Source organism: Physeter macrocephalus, chromosome 14 (genome assembly GCF_002837175.3).
Source record: "Physeter macrocephalus isolate SW-GA chromosome 14, ASM283717v5, whole genome shotgun sequence".
NCBI lineage: Eukaryota > Metazoa > Chordata > Mammalia > Artiodactyla > Physeteridae > Physeter > Physeter macrocephalus.
In genome coordinates, this window is record NC_041227.1 from 116,733,375 (window position 1) to 116,744,496 (window position 11,122).

At 51.1% G+C, this 11,122-nt stretch overlaps 1 protein-coding gene across 1 annotated transcript; it reads left to right on the forward strand.

The window, feature by feature from the left end:
- The first annotated feature begins 941 nt into the window (after positions 1–941).
- On the forward strand, positions 942–9,903 carry ODAD4 (outer dynein arm docking complex subunit 4). Its single transcript, XM_055089799.1, has 5 exons — positions 942–960; positions 1,096–1,320; positions 4,679–4,779; positions 6,425–6,509; positions 8,955–9,903. Exons 1-5 carry the CDS (start codon positions 942–944, stop codon positions 9,491–9,493), a joined length of 969 nt encoding a protein of 322 aa, XP_054945774.1. The 3' UTR covers positions 9,494–9,903.
- Positions 9,904–11,122: the final 1,219 nt, after the last annotated feature.

Sequence of the window (11,122 nt, forward strand, 5' to 3'; positions counted from 1 at the left end):
GCTATCGATTCCTTCTAGTGTATTTTTCATTTCAGTTATTGTATTGTTCATCTCTGTTTGTTCTTTAATTTGTCTAGATCTTTGTTAAACATTTCTTGCATCTTCTCGATCTTTGCCTCCATTCTTTTTCCGAGGTCCTGGATCATCTTCACTATCATTATTCTGAATTCTTTTTCTGGAAGGTTGCCTATCTCCACTTCATTTATTTGTTTTTCTGGGGTTATATCTTGTTCCTTCATCTGGTACATAGCCCTCTGCCTTTTCATCTTGTCTATCTTTCTGTCAATGTGGTTTTTGTTCCACAGGCTGCAGGATTGTAGTTCTTCTTGCTTCTGCTGTCTGCCCTCTGGTGGATGAGGCTATCTAAGAGGCTTGTGCAAGTTTCCTGATGGGAGGGACTGGTGGTGGGTAGATCTGGCTGTTGCTCTGGTGGGCAGAGCTCAGTAAAATTTTAATCCCCTTGTCTGCTGATGGGTGGGGCTGGGTCCCCTCCCTGTTGGTTTTTTGTCCTGAGGCAACCCAACACTGGAGTCTACCCGGCTCTTTGGTGGGGCTAATGGCAGACTCTGGGAGGGCTCATGCCAAGAAGTACTTCCCAGAACTTCTGCTGCCAGTGTCCTTGTCCTCACGGTGAGACAGAGCCACCCCCTGTATCTTTTTATAATAAAACGTTTTATAGTAAATGTGCTTAATGTTAAAATATTAATTTGGAAAATATAGAAAAGTAAAAGAAGTCTTCAGTCCCACCACCCAAAGACAAGTACTAATTCTAATCCTGCTCTTACTTTTATTGATATTTTGTTTTTTCATTCCAATCTTTTTTCTGTGTTGATTTTCTCTTACATGTGCTTAATAATATTCTTAAATGTTATTATGTTATTTCAAATGCTGTTTTACAAACATTATTTTCAACTCTTGTATCATCAAAGCCAGTCCCATAGATGTACCAAAATAGCTTTGGTAGTTTAAAAATCTGTTAATGCTTGTTAGCTCCACCCCTGTTTCTAAAAGGACTGGTAGTTGGAGAACAATTTTTCTTCTGCTACCAGTAGGAAGCCCGGCCTCCTATGGCCGAGTGCAGAGCCTAAGCGGAAGGAGCTGACCCTGGTTCTTGTGTCCCCAGATGGGAGGAGAAGATCCCTCTGGCCAAAACCACCCTGGAGAAGACCTGGCTGTTCCACGAGATTGGCCGCTGCTACTTGGAGCTGGACCAGGCCTGGCAGGCCCAGAATTACGGTGAGAAGTCCCAGCAGTGTGCCGAGGAAGAAGGGGACATCGAGTGGCAGCTGAACGCCAGTGTTCTGGTGGCACAGGCACAAGGTATGGGCCCCATGAGGACCACCCTACCTTTCTTTTTTTTTTTTTTTTTTTTTTTGTGGTATGCGGGCCTTCCTCTGCAACCACTGCGCCACCAGGGAAGCCCACCCTACCTTTCTCATGTCAGGGCCGGGAATCCTGTGGCCTGAACTTACCATCCCAGTGTATCCCTGCGCCGAGAGTTCCGATTCTGAGAGTGGGGATAAACCCCTGCATTTTGACCAGCGTATGTAGTGCCTACTTTAAGCTAAGCTCAGTTAGGGCTTGGGGGCCCCTGAGAGCCGCCCTGCCCTTGAGGAACTCATCTGCAGACCAGCACAGTGTCACGTTGTCATCAAAACAGCTCCACTCCTCTTGCCTCGGTAGCCTTTACATGTGCCTTCTTGTACTTAATCACTGTGCAAGCCAGTGATGGAGGCATTACTGTCCTCCTCTTACAGCTGGGGAAACGGAGACTCCGAGTGGTTCAGCAGATTGCCCCAGGTCATGTGAGGGAACTTTTTAGGGTGATGGAAAAGTTTTAAAACTGGGTTGTGCTGATCATTGCACAAGCCTATAAATTTACCCCAAATCATTGAACTGTATACTTACGAACGGGTGCATTTTATACTAAGTGAATTACATCTCAATAAAGTTGTTAAAAAACAGCAAGCGGCAGGGGTGAGGAGGAACAGATGAAACAAGATTGGTGATATTTTGGTATTTAAAAAAAATTTTTAATTTTATATTGGAGTATAGTTGATTTACAGTGTTGTGTTCGTTTCAGGTGTACAGCAAAGTGATTTAGTTACACATATACATAGGTCTATTCTTTTTTCAGGTTCTTTTCCCATATAGGTTATTACAGAGCACTGAGTAGAGTCTCCTGTGCTGCGCAGTAGATCCTTGTTGCTTATCTATTTTATATGTAGTAGTGTGTATATGTTAATCCCAACCTCCTAATTTATCCTAATTTATCTCTCCCCCCAACCTTTCCCCTTTGGTAAGTTTGTTTTCTAAGTCTGTGAGTTAGTTTCTGTTTTGTAAATAAGTTTATGTGTATCATTTTTTAAGCTTCCACATAGAAGTGACATCATATGATATTTGCAGCTGGGTGATGAGTAATGGGGGCTTAGGATACCATTCCTTCGACTTTTCTGTATATTTGAAATATTTCATAATATGAACTTAAAAAGCAAATAGCTTACAGTAATAAGTAAGCAGTGGAGCTCGGGCTCCTATCACTGTGCTGAGCTGCCCTGCTCCGGGCACGCAGCTGACCCCAGAGAAGGAGGAAGCGTGATAGGTGCTCTGATCAGGGGCCTTATCACACATTCACTTATTCACATCACAGATGCTTACCTGGCACCTTCTAGGCACCAAAGCTGGGCATACAGTAGGGAGCAAAACTGGTCACTATTTCCTGCCCCCCTGGCTGAGGAGTAACTTTTACGCAGAAACATTAAGAATGCAAAGGCACCAGCTGTTCCAAGATCTGAAGGCAGAACTTTTCAGCCAAAGGGACCGCATTTAGGGAGGTGGGCAGGAGTTTGGCTGATTTAAGAAACTGAAGGAGACCAGTGTCAAGCTCCTGGGGGCCAGGAAAGTCTGGAGGGAGGAGGCTGGTTAGGAGCCAGATCCACAGGGCCTCATGGGCCTCGTTACATATTGTAGATTCTTTCCTGAAAACATAGAGAACACCACTTGCAAACTGTAAACTGGGGAAGACATGATTACTGTGGCTTTTCCTAGAACTCTTTCCTGTTCCCGTGAGGACTTTTCTTTCTTTGGCTGTGCAGCAGGGCTTGCGCAATCCTAGTTCCGCAACCAGGGATTGAACCCAGACCCCAGCTGTGAAAGCGCCCCGTCCTAATCACTGGAGGTCTTATTAGGCCCTGAGGGCCTTTGGAGAAACAGGCCACTCGCTGCCGGTCTCAGTTTCCCCACTCTAGGGTGGAAAAATCCAATCAAGTGCAGCAGCCCGAGAGCCACTGGGTTGTAGAGGCAACACAGCCAAGTGGGCAGATCTTGGGCCCCGGGCCCTCCTGGCAAGTGCCACTCTGTGCCTCAGTTTCATCCTCTGTAAATAGGGATAATTATATCAATAGTATGTACCTAGAGGGTTGGTGTGAAGAAATAAGGTAATACCTAAGCGTGTAAGCACTTAGAACAAGAACTAGCATATAGCGAGCTCTCCAGAAATACTCATTTCTTCCTTCCTGCCCTCTCATCCGCTTCCCATAAGTGTTTCTAACACAGATGAGAAACAATTACAATCCTTAGAAAAGTTGATTTATGGCTCAACGAAAAATGTAGATATAAATGTGTGGATTTGTGGATACATAGAGGGGGGAGAAGAAGAGGAAAAGGGCTCCCAGAATGAAGATAACTTCAGGTTATAGATTCAGTTAAAAAGGAATGGCCTTCACTGCTTCACTCCCGTAAGTGTTATGACTCCTATTCCGACCTGCGGTGTCTGAATGACATTGACATTTATTCAGGGTGGTCTCTGAGGGATTACAGTGACTTTCCTTCTTTTCAAATGTGTATTTGAAAAAGAAATATGTATTGACCTCATTCACTGTGACTCCACAGATTTTCAGAACTATATTAGAATTGCTTTTCAGATATAATGCCTTTTGCAGTTTGACTTCCGGACACAAGGCCCTTCTTTCCCCGGGGATCCCAAAGCAGTTCATGGGGGGGGGGTGGATCTTGGGGTACTCAGTTATAAGAGGAAGCAGTGGTGTGTAAAGAAAGTGGAGTGTGGTGTTCCCAGACCCTGGCGGGTGAGTACTTTTCTCCTTCCTTCCTGAAATTAACCTCTTTTCAAGGGCAGTCAGTCAGTCCATAGACCATCATCCCTGGCCCAGCACTAACCTGTCCGGTGAGTGAGCTCGGGGGAGCTGCCTCCTCTCTGGGTTCAGATTGTACCAGCGTGGGCATTGATGTCCCAGCCACTGGCCCACAAGTCACAGCCAGCCCATCCAGATGTGTTAGGTCTCCACAGTGTTCTTAACAAATTTGAGTGAACATAAAAAAAAAAAAAAAAAAAAAAAAAAAAATCCCCTTTTCTGGAACAATCTAAAGATGGGGCAAGATGGAGTGGTCCCCCTGGAGATGCATGACGTGGGCACAGACCCCTTCCCTCACCGACTCTTTGCACCTGAAATCCAAGGCTCAGCTTCTCAGGTTCTGGTCCTTAGTGGTGAGGACCAGAAATATCCTGGGTGAGGACCCAGGAATGTCTGGAAAGGGTGGTGCTGGGAGGCCCAGACGCTGCCCGCCTGGGGCTGCTCCCGAGGGCTGCTGGCACCTGCAGGGCAGCTGCATCGTGCAGCACACGATGTCACAATCTACCTGTCTCCCTCGTGCCCTTCAGTGAAGCTGAGAGACTTCGAGTCGGCAGTGAACAACTTTGAGAAGGCCCTGGAGAGAGCGAAGCTCGCCCATAACCACCAGGCACAGCAGGCCATCATCAACGTGAGCCTCTCCCCCGCTGGGCCGGCTCTGGGGCTGGGCGGGCCCCGGGGCCCTCAGCCCCAGATATGTATCACCCCCCACCCACAGGGCACATTCTGGGTAGGGCAGTGGCCTTCCACTGTTTGTTACTGCCATCAGTTTATATAGCAACCCAACCAATACCCATATTGTGAACTCTTTATTTTGGGCCGCGCCTTGCAGCGCAGCTTGCAGGATCTCAGTTCCCGGACCAGGGGTCGAACCCGCACACTCGGCAGTGAAAGCTCGGAGTCCCAGCCACTGGACTGCCAGGGAATTCACCTCACTACACATATTTTTATTTGGAAAAACAGACAAAAAATAGAAAGTTTTACAAAACATATTTACCTTGACTATGTACACTGATATTTCCTACTCTATTCTATTTTCTTTTCATTCCTTTTCTTGAATGCTGGCTGAGCCCTCCTAAGCGGACTTTAGGACTTGCAGTTTGAAAAGTACCAGCCCCCCCCATCCCCCCACCCGCTCCCAGGAGTCAATAAGAAATCAGTGTGATTGCCTCACTCACTTGCGCTGCTTGGTCAGCAGCCGCTAGCCACGTGCAGCCATTTAGAGTAAAAGGAATTAAGAGTAAGTAAAAGTTACGGTTCAGTTCCGCAGTCTCACCAGCCATGTTTCAAGTGCTCAACAGCCACGTGAGGCCTCTGGGTACCACACGGTGCAGATCTAAAGTCTTCCCATCACTGCACCAAAGGTGACGACCGTGGTCCCGGCCCTCAGGGAGTGTGGTGTCTACAGGAAGCTTAAAACACAACCCCCTCGTTCCTGACCCGTGCGACAGGGACTAGGGGATTCAGCGTGAGAGCCTCAGCGGGTAGGCAGGGCTGGGCCTTTCCCCTCAAGGAGGGTTTGAGGTCGCCTTGGAGGCTGGGCACGTTTTGAAAGTAGGAGGCAAAGAGAAGCGCCTGTCAAGCCAAATGGACCCACGGCCCTAAGTGGCTCCTCATGGGACCAGGCCCCTGACCTTTCACCCCCTGGAATGGAATCTCCAGGCAGGAAAGCCTATGAGGGGGGGCAGACCAACGCTGCACAAGAGTCCAGGCCCGGCAGACGTTTCCTGAGTGTCTAGCGGTGCTCCGCCCCGGAGGAGTCAGGGGGAAGGCTGCGACGAAGAGCGCAGAGTTGCCCTCAAGATGCACACAGGCTGAGTTCCAGGTCCCCGGGGGTCCTGCAGACACCGTGGAAGCCCCTCGGAAGGCAGGCCAGCCCCCCGCCACAGTGTGTGGCTGAGTCCCTTCCGTGGCTTGCTGCCTGGCTGAGGGCTGAAGGGCTTGCCTTGTCTCTTTTACATTGGCTGAAGCCAAGAGAAGCTTTAGGTAAAAAGGTGGGACGCAGTAGACAGACGCAACCCCCCAGAACAGGCCTGAGCCCGAGGGAAATGAGTGTGAGTTGCCTGCAAGCCGCGCTATCTCTCCTACCACTTAGTGTGGGGAGTTCCAAGTGCATAGTATCCGCTAACCTCAGGGCGGGAGTCATCAGAGGAGGCAGGGGAAGGGGGAGGCGGCGGGGTTCTGCACAGCCCTGCCTCCTGGCGCTGGGGCTTGGGTGGGGAAAGGACAGGTCACACAGGGTTAAGAGAGCTCACCAGCTCCTCTGCCACCCACAGGCCCTGGACGATGCCAACAAGGGCATCATTGAAGAGCTGAAGAAAACCAACTACAGGGAGATACTCAAAGATGAGAAGGAGAAAGGTGAGTTCTGGGGCCCCGAAGACAGCACCCTCAGAATCCTCCCTCTGCTTTCCTACTGGCCGTCTTCGCCACGCTTTCCTGCCGCTCCTTCGGTCGGGGACTTGGCACTGCTCACCGAGTATTCTGATTTCAGTGCCGCCACCAACCCCAGCCTTTCCTGGGACAGGGGAGGGAGACCTCGGGCTGGGGTCAGAACCCATGCTGTCTGCCCTATTTCTTCAGTACTCCCGTATTTCTTTAATCAATTCATCAGCTATTTGTTGAGCGCTTGTCACGTGCCAGGAAGGTGTGAGATTTGGGAGGAGACAGAAGCTCGGTCCCTGCCCTGGAGGAGCCCACAGCCCAGTGGGAAAGCCAGGCAATGAGAGTTGCTGGCGACCAGGGCTCCTGCACTGGAGCCTGCTGTGCAGGGGGACAGTGCTCTGCTGTGAGAGCCGGGGCAGGGGCGCTCCCAGTTCTGTGGGGAGGTAGGGAATGCTTCCAAGAGGGAGAATCTTCCACTTCAGGCTCCAAAAGATGCCCAAGCATTTTCCAGATACGACATGGAAGGTTGAGGGCATTTCCGGTGGGAAACAGCAGGCGCAAAGACAGAGGTGGAATGACAGTAGCTTACGCTGCGGAGGCTCTTACCGCTGGCCCGACACTGGGTTAAGCATTAGACAGAATGATCTCACTCGGTCCTCACCACCTAGGAGGCAGGTACTGTTTTGGGGGCACTGGAGCCTGAGTGATCTGCCCACGTCACACAACAGTCTGACTCAGAGCCACACTCTCCCCCGCTGCCGGCAGCTGCTCTTCAGGGCCAGCAGTGGGCAGCGCAGGGGTCGGGGCAGGGGACCCGAGGGCCAGCTGAGGTGCATAGGTGGCAGGGCTGTGCTCCTGCTGGCCGGTCTAGCCTTATCACATTCTTTCTCCCCAGGGCTCCAGGGAGTAGAGAGGCCTTTGATCCCCCCCTTGCTCTAGGCTGTCTGACTGGCTCGCATGAAAGGAGTGAGGGAAGCGGAAGTGGCTGGGACTCCAGGCCCCATGGAGTCGACAGGGACCAGGGACGGGCCCCAGAGGGTCAGGGATGATAAGAGAAGCTGACCTCCACCCAGTGCTTCCTGCATGCCAGGCACTCGTCTAAGCTTTATACATACCGACTCATCTGATCCCTCCCAGAGCACTAAGAAATAAGCATTCCATGCTTGATTTTACGGATGAGGACATGGAGGCAGAGGGGTTAAAGTCCCACAGCGGTTTCCAGTCTCCAGCAGCCTACCTCTGGAACCCATGCTTTTCCCATGCTTCTGCAGTTTCTGTCCGCCCCTCTGAGGGGCCCTCCCTCCAGCCAAATCGCAGTAAAGGGGAGCTGGAGCTGGGGCTGGGGCTCCGGGCTCCTCGGGGGACAGAGCCCCTTGCAGGCACCGAGGCTGAAACCCTCTCTGATCAGGTACAGCAGCGGGAATTTGGGCATGGGGTTTCTGGGCACCTGAGCAGCCAGATGACAGCCTTTTATTATCCAGCACCTGCCACGTGGTGGCCAGATCCCCTCAGAGAAGATCTGCCTCTGCCTCCACACACCCTTGGAACTGCTCTCAGAAGCCACAGAAGCAATAATGTGAAGGGTACAGCAGGGAAATGGCAGATGCTCCAAGTATCCTCCTCCCTTGGCCGACGGAGTGCTGGGAAAGGCATCCCGAAAACTCCTCTGGAAGGCCCTGAGGCCGACGGCAGCTGCTGGGCACTTCCCTTCCCGGACAGGAGGTGGCAGCATTGCATGTGTCTTGGCCAAACCGCGTCATTTTCCTGCTCTGAACCCGGAGCCCCTATAGGCGGCTTAGAAACCAGGGCTTCCAGGAAGAGAATGTGGAGACTCAGGAAGGGATTGGTAACTTTTCTCTGTAGCTGGTAAAAACAACGAGCAAAGATCCCTTGGGTTGTAAAATTGCTCTCCATCTGAACTTCCACCACAATCTGCTCACATTTTTACGGGGAACCTCCCAACAAATGATGAATATGCTTCCCAGGGACAAAGGGAAATGCAGAATGGGGATGCTGGAGGAAAAGCCTCTGTCCTTTCCCAGCACCTGTGCTAGTTCTGGTAGGGAAAAAGAAAGAATGTGGTGTGGGGCAGACTGTCCTGGGTTCCAGTCCTGCCTCTGCCAGTTATTTATTTGCAATGTAACCATCGTGTGTGATTTCCCCTTTATCGATCTCAGGTCCCTTGACTGCAAACTCGAATCAGTAACACTATGCAGTTTTTGGATGACCGAACGGTATAATCTATGCCGCTCACATGATGCCAGGAACCAAGCTGGTGCTCAGTAAATGACGATCGCTTTTCTCATCTTGGAAAGGGGTGCTGTCTCTTAAGAGGCACAGGCCCCCACAGGCTGGGGTTCCCCCAGGCCCGGAGATGGACAAATTTCTACCTTTCTTCCCTCCTTTCCTCTTGTTTTTCAGAAGATGCCACTACGTTGGATAGTATAACAGTGATGGCAAAGGAGAAGGAAACGATGAGGAGAATGAGAGATGAACCCGAGAAGGTGATAAAGCAGTGGGAGCCGGAGCAAATGGAGAGTGAGAAAGAGACCGAAGGTGACTTGTCTAACGAAACCCTGGGGATCACAGCTAGTGGACCAGAAGGACATAAGCAGAGAGGAGAAGTAGAAAAAGCCAGCCCCTCAAGGAGAAAAGGACCAGCTGCGATGGAGGGAGGTCCAGGAGATGTTGCCAAGGGACAATCTGGAGAAGCAGGCAGGAAACTAACAGAAGTGAACAGAGGGGAAACAAGAGAAATTTACAGGAGGCCTTCAGAACTGGACCAAAACCTCTCAGAAGAATCAAGGACAAGGGAATCCGAAGGACTAGAGAAGACACTTTCAGAAATCGGCAGAAGAGGGTCAGAAGCACTGGGGAAAACAGAATCGGCAGAAATAAGAGAACCGGAAATAACAGAAGATTCTGAAAAAATGGAAAAAGATGAAAAGGAAGATGAATGAAGCCATCGAGTAGGCATTAGGATCAGGAGGCTGGTGTTCACAGGGACCGCGGAGATATTATTAAACTGGACCTTCAAGCTGAGATTTGTCTCTAATAGGAAAACATGTGGACTGGGTCCCACAGGTCACCTCTGTCTCTATTACTGTTTTCCCTTTAAATGTGCATCTTTCATGCTTACAAACCCTGAGTCTGTCATTTTGCCTCCTTACCCCCACCCATTCTCAGAAGAGCCTTAGAGAATGAATGAGCGGGCATTGGGGTACCACTTTCCAAGCAGAACTCTGATGTTCTGATTAGGTGAGAAACACGGAGACCCCCAAACAAGGCCTGACCCAGAATGTGACCAAGGTGTGAGATGCGGTCCTCCTCCCCAGGCCCTGTGCAAGGACCTCGTGGAAGAAATGAGAAAGGTGCTAAGAAGAAAGGGTTTCAGGAGAGTGAAGAAATGGATGAGCTCCAAGGAACTCAAAAAGCTTAAAGGGGGGAGGAAAGAGAAAGGCCTGGGAGTAGAGGTATGTCTGCCCAGCTGCTGGCCATTGGTTTGTCTTGCTGAGTACCTACTGTGTGCAGGGCACTGTGGGAGGCTTTCTGGAAGAAATAAGGATGGGACGGCCTCAGCCATCACACAGTGAGGGAGACCTACTCGTAAACCCCTAAGCCTTGAAAACAGAATGAAGGGCACGCTGGCACTGGTGGGGCTCTAGGAGCCCAGAGGGAGAAGGAAGGTGTCTGCCCAAGAACAGGGAGCAGCTGAGGATAGGAGCTGCGGCTGGACCCACCTGTGCCACCCCAGGGCCGGGCGGCGGTACAGTCAAGTAAACCAGGCTCCTCCAGCTTGTCTCCTCCTCTGTATAACGAGTACTTGCCTCAGTGATTGGTGTAAAGATTATATGGGTGCTTAGCACGGCACCTGGTGCACAGGAAGCTCTTGAATACCCACCCACTGAGCTTTCAGTGGTTTCACAGAGGGGGTGGCTGAGCAGCTGAGGACGCGAGTTAGGATTTCATTACATTATTCATCTGTCCCTTTGGCCACTGCCATCCTAGTCCCGTCTCCATAATTCCTGAAACGGCTGGGGTTGGTTGGGGCAGAGGCTGAGACCTGCCGGACTAGGGGGAGGCAAGTGAGGCATTTCAGATGCAACTTTTAAGGAACGTAGGGCCAAAAAACTCCATAAGGAAGAGAAAGTATTTTAACGCAATACTGTAAAAAAAAAAAAAAAAAAATTCAGGCAAAACCCGATGATGAGTAAAATGTCAAAATTTAAAATAAAGACAGGATTCGACCTTGTACTTGCACGACCCTGCCTTCCTCGCCTCAACCTAATCTCGGCGCGGGACCCGGGAGGGGTGACTGCCTGCCTCTGCAAAGAGTTCATCATTACCTTGTAAAAGAAGAGGCCGCACAAGCCCTCCGCTCCCCACCCCGCAGCCTCCGCCGCCGCACAGGTGCCTCGAAGCCCAGGTGACCCATACGGCGGGCGTGCGGCAGGGCGGCCAGCAGCACGGCCGCCGCGCCCCAGCGCCGAGTCAGTTTCGGGTTTCGATTCGCCACGCCTGCGCAAAGGGGGCCGGGCTCGGCCCACCCGGGGCCCGCCCGCGCGCGCTCCGCCCCCGGGCTATGTAAG

Bases quoted from the DNA above. Each gene is read 5' to 3' on its own strand.
- ODAD4 (XM_055089799.1), top strand. The intron at 1,321-4,678 runs GTATGGGCCCCA...CGTGCCCTTCAG, and splicing joins TCTGGTGGCACAGGCACAAG to TGAAGCTGAGAGACTTCGAG. The intron at 4,780-6,424 runs GTGAGCCTCTCC...TGCCACCCACAG, and splicing joins CACAGCAGGCCATCATCAAC to GCCCTGGACGATGCCAACAA.